The sequence below is a fragment of the Rutidosis leptorrhynchoides genome, chromosome 1 (assembly GCF_046630445.1).
Source record: "Rutidosis leptorrhynchoides isolate AG116_Rl617_1_P2 chromosome 1, CSIRO_AGI_Rlap_v1, whole genome shotgun sequence".
NCBI classification, from domain to species: domain Eukaryota; kingdom Viridiplantae; phylum Streptophyta; class Magnoliopsida; order Asterales; family Asteraceae; genus Rutidosis; species Rutidosis leptorrhynchoides.
In genome coordinates, this window is record NC_092333.1 from 47,720,001 (window position 1) to 47,736,970 (window position 16,970).

Consider the following 16,970-nt stretch of genomic DNA (forward strand, 5'->3'; position numbering starts at 1 on the left):
CACTATTTGCTACAGTAAAATGACTTTGCTACAGTAAAACACTATTTGCTACAGTAAAACACTATTTGCTACAGTGAAACTGTATTTTGCTACAGTGATTTGCTACAGTAAACACTATTGCTACAGTAAACACTATTGCTACAGTAAACACTATTTGATGTCGACGAACTAGCAAACAAAACGGATAAGGCGGCCATGCGATCGCATGGCAAAAACACTGAAAACTCTTGCGGTCGCATGAGGTACTGTAGCAGGCCACATACTATAAAAGTGTGACGACCCGGAAATTTCTGACCAAATTTAAACTTTAATCTTTATATTATTCCGACACGATAAGCAAAGTTTGTTAAGTTAAATCTCAAGAATTTTAAACTGTGTTCATACATTCATTATAACCTCGACCAAATTCCGACTATTCACGAACCGTTATATATAAATAGATATGTATATGTATATATATATTATAACTTGAGAATATTAATAAAGTATTAAACGTATAATACTTTACACGAACGTATTTGTTTCAATATGATTTTCGACGAAATTAAAAATTTTTTTTTATTAAATGATTGAATTATCAGAAACATTGAATTATGATTATAAGTCTCTGTTGAGAGGTCCACTATGATTTGAGAAAATCTATTCCTCTTAACGATATTCAGAATAATTTGTAAAGCTATTTATAAATAAAAACAAAAAGTGTCATTTACGAAAGTTAGACAAAAGTTAGTGGAGAATTGGTTTCCATAATATTCTATTAATCTATTTTCAAACGTACAAAGACGTTTTCAGTTTAAAAAGAACTTTATTATTAAAACGTATATAACTTTTATAAATATCTAGAATCACTTTTGACAACTCATTACTTAACCAGTATAATAAATATAACGATATTTACATTTTATTTCATTAAATATATATAACGATTTAAATTAATATTATATATATTTATACGCGTATTATACATACATAGTTTTTATACTTTTACTATACTTTAACTTTACTTTTACTTTACTTTTACTTTACTTTAACTTTAATAATTCATACTTTAATAATTCACTTTAATAATTCATACTTTAATAATTCACTTTAATAATTCATATTTTAATAATTCACTTTAATAATTCATACTTTAATAATTCACTTTAATAATTCACTTTAATAATTCATACTTTAATAATTCACTTTAATAATTCACTTTAATAATTCATACTTTAATAATTCACTTTAATAATTTACTTTAATAATTCATACTTTAATAATTAACTTTAATAATTCATACTTTAATAATTCACTTTAATAATTCAAAAATCTATTATAAATAGAATTCAATAGGTTTCATTATTTCATAGAAACTTGAAAATATATTCCTCTAAACTCTCTCAATCGATTTATATATATATATATATATATATATATATATATATATATATATATATATATATATATATATATATATATATATATATATATATATATATATATATATATATATTGCTCTGTATTATTTCAAGATATTATTAGTATACATAAAATATTACGACGGAGTGTTGTCCGAGTGATTTCAAAATAGTTTTTTGAATGAGTCGAAGCTAAGGAAATTATGGGTTATAGCTATGGAGGTGATGGGTATGGTTCATGGGTATGCTCGTGAGGTCAATCTAGTGTTTATCATCTTCGTTGCGTCTACGTACTTTCCTGCAATATTGAATCTCAATATTGATACGTTCGTGAATCCGAGGCCAACCTTGCACTTGTTAAATGACGTTATATGTATTTTTACTACGAAATACAGTATTGTGAGTTTCATTTGCTCCCTTTTATATATATTTTTGGGACTGAGAATACATGCGCTGTTTTTATAAATGTTTTACGAAATAGGCATAAGTACTAAAACTAATTCTACGTGGGTTTAAACCAGAAATATACCCTTAGCTTGGTAACATTAAACTACTTGTCTATGTACGGTAGGTACGAATCCTAAAGATAGATCTATTGGGCCTGACAAACCCCATCCTGACTATGGGATGCTTTAGTACTTCGAGGTTATTTTAAACACACCTGATCTGGTGTACTTCAGAGGGTAAAACATGAATGTTAAGGCTTGTTACCGGGTACCTACAACTTATAGAATACTTTTAAACACTTGCGAGTGTACAGATATTTATGAAAACTGAAATCTTGTGATCTATTACTATTACAGAAATGATTGATTATGATAAACTAATGAACTCACCAACCTTTTGGTTGACACTTTAAAGCATGTTTATTCTCAAAAATTAAAGAAATCTTCCGCTGTGCATTAGCTCATTTTAAGGATATTACCTGGAGTCATTCAAGACATACTTTGAAAGACGTTGCATTCGAGTGGTTGAGTTCATCAAGATTAATATTAAGTCAATTATAGTTGGATGTAATATGAAATGGTACGCATGCCGTCAATTTTTGATGTAAAGAAAGTTTGTCTTTTAAAAACGAATGCAATGTTTGTAAAACGTATCATATAGAGGTCAAATACCTCGCGATGTAATCAACTATTGTGAATCGTTTATAATGTATATGAACGGGTCCTTTCAGTTGGTATCAGAGCGGTGGTCTTAGCGAACCAGGTCTTGCATTAGTGTGTCTAACTGATAGTTGTTAAGATGCATTAGTGAGTCTGGACTTCGACCGTGTCTGCATGTCAAAAGTTTTGTTTATCATTTTTAGTCAGAAATCATCTACTTACCATCCTTAGGAAATTACCTGCTTATCATTCTTAGTCTAGACACATCTTATTGCATTGATTGCATGAATAGTGTATAGACAAAATTCATATCTTAGCGTATCTGCTAATTCATATCTTAGCGTATCTGTTACTGTTAACTTTTCCTGACATATTCCGTAAATTCCTCCGTAATCTACGAAACCTTTTGCTCTATATAATTAGAATACCACCCGATAGCCGGAAAATCATTTCATATCAAAAAATTCTTTATTCAATCGTACGAAATGGAATTCGTCATTAGTTCAAGTCCCTCGGATTCCGAAATGGAATCCCACTCAAGTTCCGAAAGCAGTGTGACTTGAATGGATCAACCAATTAGTCATCATCTATTCTGGATGAATTGGGGATGGGTTCGTAGCCTCTTTAACCATTGAAGACAAGAAGAAGGTGATCCCTTCCATCCACCACATTGCCCTCTTGGCGAAGAACCTGAAGCACTTACCGGCGAACCTATCCGAAACACCATTTTCTCTCTTATTTTTAGAGTATCTCGTCACGATTACATACTACACCAAATTCTAGATTTTATTTATCCGTTCGTCCGAATCGACAATCACCCCAGTGTAATAGAAGAAGTCAACGAGCTTCGCGCTCAGGTAGTGGCTTTGGAGAATATGGTGCAAAGGTTACAAACACCAGCAGCAGCAGCAGCAACATAACCAGTACCATCATCAGCAACACCAACAGTACCATCACCTCCACCAACAACAGTATCCACATCCCACACCGCAACATCACAATCTGTATCTCAAACATCAACGTCATACGCCCTGTAAATATCCAGGAATATCAACAACAACAAACGATGAAGTATTAATTCATAAACTTCATTGAAGAGATATCTCTGCGGCAGTTATGTAATCTCCAAAATCTTAGAGATTATTTAATTCTGACCGTAAATCGGATGAGTGAACTGAGATGGTAGAGTAGAAACTTTGATCGAAAATGGTGTACGATTTACAAGCTAGAATCGTTTTACCAACAGCATCAACAGGACCGTAGCATCATCAACACAGTCAGTGCCGTCAGTATCGTCAGAATCAACAGCACCTGTAACATCACAAACTCTATCAGTTCAAGAATCATTGTGGACATCATTACGAATCAACAAAAAATATATTTTATCAACGAGTTATGAAGTATTAACTCATTTCAAATCGAAAGATTTATATGTATATTTTATATGTATAAATTTTTAAACCATAATAAATCTTTCCGTACTAAGCTATTATGTGTGAATCTTAACTACTCAGTTAATTCATATTACAAATATGCAATGATGTACGTCCTTCGTCCGCAACTTAACCATCGTTAATTACAATCTCTGTCTCAATTCAATAAAAATCCAATTCATAATAAATCAAGTGTATTATTCGAATATATGTTTGATTTTACACTTTCATCATCGATGTACTCGAAACTTTTCAAATAACATCATTCGTACCTTGCGAAGTTCACAAGAATTTCACGAAAACCAACAAATAACAAAGTAATGATTCATAATTTCAATATTATTGAAGAAATACTTATGCAATTTATAAAGTTTTAGGGATTACTCAATTCTAGTTCCAACCATAAAACAAATGAGTTTAATTTAATATTAACTCATTAAATCTATATTACATCTAAAGAAAATATACACATATATTTTCATAAAGACTGTAATAAACTTCTTTTGTACAAAATATTAATTGTGAATTTTTTTTAACGGGTAGGTAATACCCGAGAGATATATAAATTCACAATTAATATATTACATTTTTCGAAACTGATTCAGCAATCATCAACTATACTCCCTACTTTCACAACAATATCCATTCTTTCCTATAAATCAAAACAATCATACTCATTCAAATTCAATTACATATTCTGATTTTGAAATCGCATAATTCAATTCGAAATATAACCAGTATCATCACTCTTAGATTCCTATATCTTTCAAAGCTATACTTTGACTTCAAAACTGTGTTAGAACATCATATGTATTAACGATTACAATATGTGCTCAAACCCTTCGAAATTCCTTAAGACACTTCAACTAAGGAACAATCGAGATGATGATCCAACCACATGTTACCCACAGTTATACACCTGAAAAACTCTCAAAACCCAAGTTATAGTTCGACACGTATCCGTGTTAGACCCTTTGGCATTTACTAGCTAAAATAATTTTTCAATTCCGTTTCAAAATAGACAGTTTTGTCACAGCTCCAGCAAGTCAACTTCGACTTCTCAATCAAAACAGTCTTATTATAACCTCGATAGATACGTTGCCCTTTCGCCAACGTTACCGGGGAATCGTTTATATTCACCACATTAGCAATAAACTTACCAACAGCTTCACTGATCTTTGAATTTAAAAAAAAAAAAAATCATTATAATTATCGAAACCCTATCATATACTCATTCGTACCTTATAACAAGAATTGCCATACCAATTATTGAGAATCAGCAATCAGTATTTTGAAACCTCGCAGCATGTCTACATCAACAATTACATATACACACAACATCTACCTCCAAGACTTACATTCTTTGAATGAGAAATTTCTGAAAAACACCCTAAACTGCGAACCAGTTCTCGAAATTTTGAAAAATGCTGATGAAGCAGCAAAAACTGTAAACGACCTTAACAGTAAAAAGTTGGATGATAAAGGATAGTATATTGGCAAAGCTCAGAAAAAGAGAAGCTTTGGAACTGGAAAACGGATTGAGCAAAGTATGAAGGAGGCTGTGGACAAATCACAAAGGCTGAACCTGCCTTGAAAGAATCCAAATGATTCAGTACTTGCTGAAGTCATTAACGAATATCTTGCTCCTGACTCTAAACCCCTGCAGACAATATCCTTCATCATCCTCTGATATTAGACATTCTAAGATATCATCGTATCTTTCATTATAAATATCATCCATACTTCTGAAGATATTTTTATAATTATTCTTATCTGAAATCATTTACCTCTTCGTGCTATCTGTATTATATCATAAAAGAAACTATTTTAGTTTCTAAATTCTGAAACATTCGAGTTTAAAATAGGAATATTCTTGAAGAAGTGTTGGGAGCTGAAGCATGAGTTAGTATAATATAATGACACTTGATCAACGTGATTATATTACAGTAATTCATGCTGAGTTTCTAAATGGAACATGATGATTCACAGATCATAACGTCATCATGTGCTATGTTACACGACTCTTGTATTCTCTTTGATCTCTAAATATCAAGAAAATATTTCTTGATGATTCGGCCTTTTCTGAGGTATTCTGGAAATTTGACAAGTCTAGATCGTGCCATTACTATTTCCTTCCTAGAACATTAACAATGTTCATTCCAAAATTTATATCTGCGAATTCTGGACCATTACAAGCGGTGCTTAATCGCAAGAAGAAGAAACGAAAGGACAAAGCTTCGAACTAGAAATGGGAGTATAAATCATAGCAAATAGAAGAGAGCATTAACTGTGGATGACAATGATTATAGAAGAAGCAAGGACTTTGAAATATAAGGGAAGATATAAAACTCAACAACAACCCAGAAATCACAAACCGTATATATCAATGCATATAGCAATATAAAGACACGGGAGAACTAAAAATACTATAAAACCAAGAGTATAGTAGAAGTAAATAGATTCTTCCGGAGGCAGATGAAAAAGAAGAGCGACAGATATGAAAGTGAGGAGTATATCAAGAATCAGCACTGGATGAAGCATATTGACAAATACTTTAAAATATGAGTTGAGAAGGTGTGAGTTGTAAGAAAACAAATAAGGTGGATTTATAGTGAAATATCCGACAGAGAAATCAAAATGGATTATCGCATTAATTCGAAGAGGATCATAATTTCCTTAATCACCGAATAATCAAATCCAATATAGATTACAAAGATTTTCTTTTCGGAGATCAATCGTGATGACGTCAAAAGATACGACGAATCACTATTATCTTATTTCATTCATTTACGATAACTTCACTTACAAGCTTCGAGTAATCGAATTATTTTATCCATTTTTCTTGAACATGATAAAACTCTATAATCGTTATAATAACATTCTCATTGTTAGTCATGACGACCTCTATCAAATTTCGGGCACGAAATTTCTTTAACGGGTAGGTACTGTGACGACCCGGAAATTTCTGACCAAATTTAAACTTTAATCTTTATATTATTTTGACACGATAAGCAAAGTTTGTTAAGTTAAATCTCAAGAATTTTAAACTGTGTTCATACATTCATTATAACCTCGACCAAATTCCGACGATTCACGAACCGTTATATATAAATAGATATGTATATGTATATATATATATTATAACTTGAGAATATTAATAAAGTATTAAACGTATAATACTTTACACGAACGTATTTGTTTCAATATGATTTTTGACGAAATTAAAAAAAAAAAATATTAAATGATTGAATTATCAGAAACATTGAATTATGATTATAAGTCTCTGTTGAGAGGTCCACTATGATTTGAGAAAATCTATTCTTCTTAACGATATTCAGAATAATTTGTAAAGCTATTTATAAATAAAAACAAAAAGTGTCATTTACGAAAGTTAGACAAAAGTTAGTGGAGAATTGGTTTCCATAATATTCTATTAATCTATTTTCAAACGTACAAAGACGTTTTCAGTTTAAAAAGAACTTTATTATTAAAACGTATATAACTTTTATAAATATCTAGAATCACTTTTGACAACTCATTACTTAACCAGTATAATAAATATAACGATATTTACATTTTATTTCATTAAATATATATAACGATTTAAATTAATATTATATATATTTATACGCGTATTATACATACATAGTTTTTATACTTTTACTATACTTTAACTTTACTTTTACTTTACTTTTACTTTACTTTAACTTTAATAATTCATACTTTAATAATTCACTTTAATAATTCATACGTTAATAATTCACTTTAATAATTCATACTTTAATAATTCACTTTAATAATTCATACTTTAATAATTCACTTTAATAATTCATACTTTAATAATTCATTTTAATAATTCATACTTTAATAATTCACTTTAATAATTCAAAAATCTATTATAAATAGAATTCAATATGTTTCATTATTTCATAGAAACTTGAAAATATATTCCTCTAAACTCTCTCAATCGATTATATATATATATATATATATATATATATATATATATATATATATATATATATATATATATATATATATATATATATATATATATATATATTTGCTCAGTATTATTTCAAGATATTATTAGTATACATAAAATATTACGACGGAGTGCTGTCCGAGTGATTTCAAAATAGTTTTTTGAATGAGTCGAAGCTAAGGAAATTATGGGTTATAGCTATGGAGGTGATGGGTATGGTTCATGGGTATGCTCGTGAGGTCAATCTAGTGTTTATCATCTCCGTTGCGTCTACGTACTTTCCTGCAATATTGAATCTCAATATTTATACGTTCGTGAATCCGAGGCCAACCTTGCACTTGTTAAATGACGTTATATGTATTTTTACTACGAAATACAGTATTGTGAGTTTCATTTGCTCCCTTTTATATATATTTTTGGGACTGAGAATACATGCGCTGTTTTTATAAATGTTTTACGAAATAGGCACAAGTACTAAAACTAATTCTACGTGGGTTTAAACTAGAAATATACCCTTAGCTTGGTAACATTAAACTACTTGTCTATGTACGGTAGGCGCGAATCCTAAAGATAGATCTATTGGGCCTGACAAACCTCATCCTGACTATGGGATGCTTTAGTACTTCGAGGTTATTTTAAATACACCTGATTTGGTGTACTTCAGAGGGTAAAACATGAATGTTAAGGCTTGTTACCGGGTGCCTACAACTTATAGAATACTTTTAAACACTTGCGAGTGTACGGATATTTATGGAAACTGAAATCTTGTGGTCTAATACTATTACAGAAATGATTGATTATGATAAACTAATGAACTCACCAACCTTTTGGTTGACACTTTAAAGCATGTTTATTCTCAGGTATTAAAGAAATCTTCCGCTGTGCATTAGCTCATTTTAAGGATATTACCTGGAGTCATTCATGACATACTTTGAAAGACGTTGCATTCGAGTGGTTGAGTTCATCAAGATTAATATTAAGTCAATTATAGTTGGATGTAATATGAAATGGTATGCATGCCGTCAATTTTTGATGTAAAGAAAGTTTGTCTTTTGAAAACGAATGCAATGTTTGTAAAACGTATCATATAGAGGTCAAATACCTCGCGATGTAATCAACTATTGTGAATCGTTTATAATGTATATGAACGGGTCCTTTCAAAAAGCTCGATTCATTCCTCCGTATTATTATTTTTTTATATTATTATTATTATTATTATTATTATTATTATTATTATTATTATTATTATTATTATTATTATTAAGATTATTATTATTATTAAGATTAATATTATTATTATTAATCTTATTATAATATTATTATTAGTAGTATATATACCTAAAATACTACGACGAGGTTATGAGCGTGTCACCTTCAAAATGGGTTTTTGAGCGGGATAGAGCTAAGGAAATTATGGGTTATTGCCAAGGAGGTTATGTGTAATGTTCGAGGGTATATTTGTGAATCAAATCTAGTGTTTATCATCTCTGTTGCGTCTACGTACTTTTCTACAATATTGAATCTCAATATTAATACGTAAGCACTCATATTTTATCTTTTATACATTAATTGTGTAGTGACCCGAACTTTTCCATGTTTATATATATTAATTGAGATTGATATTTACATGATTAAATGTTTCCAACATGTTAAGCAATCAAACTTGTTAAGACTTGATTAATTGAAATATGTTTCATATAGACAATTGAGCACCCAAGTTGACCGGTGATTCACGAACGTTAAAACTTGTAAAAACTATATGATGACATATATATGGATATATATATATAGTTAACATGATACTATGATAAGTAAACATATCATTAAGTATATTAACAATGAACTACATATGTAAAAACAAGACTACTAACTTAATGATTTTTAAACGAGACATATATGTAACGATTATCGTTGTAAAGACATTTAATGTATATATATCATATTAAGAGATATTCATACATGATAATATCATGATAATATAATAATTTAAAATCTCATTTGATATTATAAACATTGGGTTAACAACATTTAACAAGATCGTTAACCTAAAAGTTTCAAAACAACACTTACATGTAACGACTAACGATGACTTAACGACCCAGTTAAAATGTATATACATGTAGTGTTTTAATATGTATTTATACACTTTTGAAAGACTTCAATACACTTATCAAAATACTTCTACTTAACAAAAATGCTTACAATTACATCCTCGTTCAGTTTCATCAACAATTCTACTCGTATGCACCCGTATTCGTACTCGTACAATACACAGCTTTTAGATGTATGTACTATTGGTATATACACTCCAATGATCAGCTCTTAGCAGCCCATGTGAGTCACCTAACACATGTGGGAACCATCATTTGGCAACTAGCATGAAATATCTCATAAGATTACAAAAATATGAGTAATCATTCATGACTTATTTACATGAAAACAAAATTACATATCCTTTATATCTAATCCATACACCAACGACCAAAAACACCTACAAACACTTTCATTCTTCAATTTTCTTCATCTAATTGAACTCTCTCAAGTTCTATCTTCAAGTTCTAAGTGTTCTTCATAAATTCCAAAAGTTCTAGTTTCATAAAATCAAGAATACTTTCAAGTTTGCTAGCTCACTTCCAATCTTGTAAGGTGATCATCCAACCTCAAGAAATCTTTGTTTCTTACAGTAGGTTATCATTCTAATACAAGGTAATAATCATATTCAAACTTTGGTTCAATTTCTATAACTATAACAATCTTATTTCAAGTGATGATCTTACTTGAACTTGTTTTCGTGTCATGATTTTGCTTCAAGAACTTTGAGCCATCCAAGGATCCATTGAAGCTAGATCCATTTTTCTCTTTTCCAGTAGGTTCATCCAAGGAACTTAAGGTAGTAATGATGTTCATAACATCATTCGATTCATACATACAAAGCTATCTTATTCGAAGGTTTAAACTTGTAATCACTAGAACATAGTTTAGTTAATTCTAAACTTGTTCGCAAACAAAAGTTAATCCTTCTAACCTGACTTTTAAAATCAACTAAACACATGTTCTATATCTATATGATATTCTAACTTAATGATTTAAAACCTGGAAACACGAAAAACACCGTAAAACCGGATTTACGCCGTCGTAGTAACACCGCGGGCTGTTTTGGGTTAGTTAATTAAAAACTATGATAAACTTTGATTTAAAAGTTGTTATTCTGAGAAAATGATTTTTATTATGAACATGAAACTATATCCAAAAATAATGGTTAAACTCAAAGTGGAAGTATGTTTTCTAAAATGGTCATCTAGACGTCGTTCTTTCGACTGAAATGACTACCTTTACAAAAACGACTTGTAACTTATTTTTCCGACTAGAAACCTATACTTTTTTTGTTTAGATTCATAAAATAGAGTTCAATATGAAACCATAGCAATTTGATTCACTCAAAACGGATTTAAAATGAAGAAGTTATGGGTAAAACAAGATTGGATAATTTTTCTCATTTTAGCTACGTGAAAATTGGTAACAAATCTATTCCAACCATAACTTAATCAACTTGTATTATATATTATGTAATCTTGAGATACCATAGACACGTATACAATGTTTCGACCTATCATGTCGACACATCTATATATATTTCGGAACAACCATAGACACTCTATATGTGAATGTTGGAGTTAGCTATACAGGGTTGAGGTTGATTCCAAAATATATATTGTTTGAGTTGTGATCAATACTGAGATACGTATACACTGGGTCGTGGATTGATTCAAGATAATATTTATCGATTTATTTCTGTACATCTAACTGTGGACAACTAGTTGTAGGTTACTAACGAGGACAGCTGACTTAATAAACTTAAAACATCAAAATATATTAAAAGTGTTGTAAATATATTTTGAACATACTTTGATATATATGTATATATTGTTATAGGTTCGTGAATCAACCAGTGGCCAAGTCTTACTTCCCGAAGAAGTAAAAATCTGTGAAAGTGAGTTATAGTCCCACTTTTAAAATCTAATATTTTTGGGATGAGAATACATGCAGGTTTTATAAATGATTTACAAAATAGACACAAGTACGTGAAACTACATTCTATGGTTGAATTATCGAAATCGAATATGCCCCTTTTTATTAAGTCTGGTAATCTAAGAATTAGGGAACAGACACCCTAATTGACACGAATCCTAAAGATAGATCTATTGGGCCTAACAAACCCCATCCAAAGTACCGGATGCTTTAGTACTTCGAAATTTATATCATATCCGAAGAGTGTCCCGGAATGATGGGGATATTCTTATATATGCATCTTGTTATTGTCGGTTACCAGGTGTTCACCATATGAATGATTTTTATCTCTATGTATGGGATGTGTATTGAAATATGAAATCTTGTGGTCTATTGTTACGATTTGATATATATAGGTTAAACCTATAACTCACCAACATTTTTGTTGACGTTTAAAGCATGTTTATTCTCAGGTGAATATTAAGAGCTTCCGCTGTCGCATACTTAAATAAGGACAAGATTTGGAGTCCATGCTTGTATGATATTGTGTAAAAACTGCATTCAAGAAACTTATTTTGTTGTAACATATTTGTATTGTAAACCATTATGTAATGGTCGTGTGTAAACATGATATTTTAGATTATCATTATTTGATAATCTACGTAAAGCTTTTTAAACCTTTATTGATGAAATAAAGGTTATGGTTTGTTTTAAAAATGAATGCAGTCTTTGAAAAACGTCTCATATAGAGGTCAAAACCTCGCAACGAAATCAATTAATATGGAACGTTTTTAATCAATAAGAACGGGACATTTCAAATTGTGTATCCATGTCTAGTGCTCGAGTATATATATTTATGCATGCTTGTATGCTAAAATTTGTCGTTAAACAGTTATGATGAATCACGAAGTAAATACATATATTACTGATAAAAGGTATATGATATGCATGTTTTTGGAAAGCTGGCGAAAAATCAATAACTTTTCATTTAGAAATCGCGTAATTTCGGTGAACGAATTAAAAGATATGATCAACTGAATTATGATTGACGTTGATTGAAATTGCTTTTGAAACTTGTTTGTAAGAATGATAAATTGGATTTTTGAATATTACCAGCCAAGTAAATGAATCAATATATAAGGCACGTCTCGTTTTGTTGAATTATTGTCAAAATTGACTTTTTGAAACGACTTTGGATAACTTTTGTATGTCGATCTCGAGCATTAGGATTGTTATACACTATGACCTGACCTAGCTTGATAGACATTTATTGACCAACATATGTTCTCTAGGTTGAGATCTACGGTTATTTGGTAATCCGAGTTTCGATCACATTTTGGTGAACGACTTTATATGCTGCTAAGGTGAGTTTCATCTGCTCCCTTTTTAATTGCTTTTGCAATCTATATTTTTGGGCTGAGAATACATGCAATTTAATTTAAACGCAATGGATACAAGTACATACTAAATTCTACACTGAGTTTAAACCGAAAATCCCTTAGCTTTGGTAACTAGTAACTGCCAGTTATAAGAACTGGTGGGCGCGAGTAGTAGTATATGGATCCATAGGGCTTGATATCCCCGTCCGAGCTAGAGCACTAGCCTTTTAACGGACGTATGCTATTTGAGTAGCGTACACGTTGGTTTACGTGTATTATTAAGATGATTATACAAAGGGTACAAATTATATATACGTTAAGTTTAGTTACCAGGGTGCTCAATTTCGTAGAATATTTTGATAAACGTTTCTGGATTGAACAACTGAAATCTTGTGATCCACCTTTATATACAGATTATGTGAAACATTAAAACTATGAACTCACCAACCTTTGTGTTGACACTTGTTAGCATGTTTATTCTCAGGTTCCTAGAAGTCTTCCGCTGTTTGCTTATATGTTAGGCAAGCTATGTGCATGGAGTCTTACATGTCATATTTATCAAGGAAACGTTGCATTCACCAAATCATCACCATGTATCTTATTTTGACTGCACTGTCAACGGAATTACTATTGTAAACTATTATTTACGGTGATTGTCTATATGCAGAAATCATCAGATGTCGAAAACCTTTGATTTAAATATTCATTTATGGTGTGCCTTTTCAAAAGAATGCAATGTTTACAAAACGTATCATATAGAGGTCAAATACCTCGTAATGAAATCGATAAATTACGTGTTCGTCCATATGGATTTGGAGCAATCGTCACACATGTTTAATATTTCGTTGTCAATTGTCATGTTTAATACTCAAGTGTAATTATTTGTATCAGATGTTGCTGCGGTGTAAGCTATTACTAATTATTGAAAGGTTCGATTTTTAAAATTTCTGTTGAATGAAGCACTTTTGAAGAAGCTAAACAATTCATAGACGAGGTACAAATTTTATTTTTGAAACATTTTGAATTATTATGTGTATGTGATATATATTTATGTAATGTACCCCTGGTGTCAAGAATGTTGATTGTGATTTTTATTTCACATATGTCTCAACATCCCACATTCTTGTTTTTTGATATCGGATTCAAAATTGGTAATGAGCAAGGACACAATTCAAGTAAATGAAATGAAATGACCAAAATTTTATTAAATAAAGGAAAGGTAAACAAATAATGTATTACATTTGTGAATCTTTTTTATGAAAGAAATGAAAGAAAAATTCAAGGACGTGAAATGAAATGAAAGGAAAAATAAAAGAAATGAAAGAAAACATTAGTGAACTGAAAGAAAATGATGGAAAATAATAATGTTTTTATTTGAAATATTTTACATCTAAAAAATATGCCCTTTTTGTTTGATATATTTAAAAGAGATCTTTTTTATTATTATGTGCTTGGACTCATTTGAGTCTTCAAGTAAATCCAATGAACCTTTTTTGAGGCTTTGAATTTTGTTTGGCAGGTTTAAACCCAACCCAAGAAGCGTCATACATTGTTAAGATGTCTACCACCGAGATGGAGACGGTAGAGCTTGATCGTCTGGAAAGTGGTGGTGAAAGTGACGATGTGTGCAGAATTTGTCTTGGGAGTGTAGATGATGGAGATGGCACTCCTATTAAGTTGGGTTGTGCCTGCAAAGGACAATTAGCTTCTGCACATAAAGAGTGTGCTGAAAAATGGTTTAGAGAAAAAGGCAAGAACTAAGTACCTAGTATTCTTCTAAAATTCAATTTTTATGAGTTAAATGATATATATATATATATATATATATATATATATATATATATATATATATATATATATATATATACTGACTTCTCTTAACCTAAACCTCAGTACCTGTGAGATATGTAAATTCACTGCAAAAAAAATGTTGCTGGTGCAATAGAGGCTGAACGAACCTTCTCGCATATTCGTCAGATTTTGCTAGTATTGCTTATATGTGTGATACAATCGTTTGTTTTTTTTCTGGTTCGTTCATTTCAAACCTCTTCTTGAGAACAAGCAGGTATGTACAGTTCAAGTGAATTTATTTTAATACTCATGTTTAATACGGTACTGCATTGACAATTGTCATTATTAATACTCAAGTGTAGTTATTTGTATCAGATGCTGTTGCGGTGTAAGCTACTACTAGTTATTGAAAGGTTCAATTTTAAAAATTTTCGCTGAAAGTGTCACATTTGAACAAGACTCAGAGATGAGGTAAATATTTTATTTTTGAATTATTATGTGTATATGATATGTATTTATGTGATGTACCTCTGTGATATTTATTTCACATATGTATGAACATCCCACGTTTTTTTTTTTTTTTTTTTTTTTTTTTTTTTTATATTGGATTCAAAATTGGGGAAAATGTAATTACCCCTTTAAATTTTGATAAAAGACGCATAATTTGTTTAATGGTTAAGAGTTTGTGACTTGGAGTTTCTAGAGATTAACAAGAACTTGTAAATTGTATTATTATCGTAATAAGCTTCTGAATATAAAATAACGTATGACAATAATTAACTAAAACATAAGTTATTTAACCAAAATCTAGATGTATAAAACAACGATTAACAAGCTTACCAGGAATCTTATAAATAAATGAACAAAAATGAAAAGGAAAACAAATTTATAATAAATGAACAAAATGAAAAGGAAAACAAAATTTTTTTTTCTTGAAAACCAAGCAAAACATATTATAACCAAACGAAAAAGAATGTTTACAAACAGCCGAGTACACAGCATCAAGGGCAAATCGTTACTATACATATATACATTGCCCAAGAGCTACGCAAGTATAGATGGAAGATAAAAACTTAGTTATACAATCCTACATGTTGCGAACAAAATGAGAGGATTAGCCAACCCCTTGTTGGAGCTAATCGATTCATTGTGTCCCACATCGGAAAGTGAAAGAAACAAATGTGTATATATAAGCTTATGGGAACCTCCCTCTATCACCAATTGGTTTTAGAGAAATGTGAAACTCATGAGCTTATATGTTGTACATGGTGGTGGACCTTAAAACGATCCTACACCCCCGTTCTATTATATGAACCAACGACATAGAAGCCCGGATTTAGTATCCATTGAAAGTTTTTTGTTTCGCTTTGATATCCACCTAAACGACATGGATTGCGCCTCGGTTAAGATCTTTTGAGTACTCCAATCTTTGTTCTTGAAGATTTTGTTATTCCTCGACCTCCATAACGTGTAGCAACATGTCCATTTAACGGCTTCCCAAGTCGAACTCCCGAACTTCGCGAATGAGGAGAAAACAGAATCATCTTTAAGAGAGTCCATCGAGTGCAATTTATCCTCCGGGATATTCCACCACCTTAGGAAACTTTTTCAAAAATCAATTACTTTTGGACAAATCACAATTAAATGATCGACCATTTCAATTTCTTCCTCACATAGTGGACATAAAGTAGATGCTAAATCAATACCACGTTTGTCAAGTTCCGCCCGCACCGGTAATCTCTTTAGTTTAGCTCTCCATGCTAAAATCCCGACTTTTTGAGGAACGAATTTATTGCAGACTGTTTCAATGGTTGCGTTCCCAGGGAGCAGCCTCTTTTCATCGATAATTGCTGCGAGTTGTTTAGTGG

General features: G+C 30.7%; 1 protein-coding gene across 1 annotated transcript in view; it reads left to right on the forward strand.

The window, feature by feature from the left end:
• LOC139865955 (uncharacterized) overlaps positions 1–15,072 on the forward strand; it is a 15,743-nt gene extending 671 nt beyond the window's left edge. The window contains exon 2 of the mRNA XM_071854111.1: positions 14,831–15,072. Within this exon, the coding sequence (XP_071710212.1) occupies positions 14,831–15,072 (242 nt within the window). The remainder of the gene's footprint in view (positions 1–14,830) is intronic.
• Positions 15,073–16,970: the final 1,898 nt, after the last annotated feature.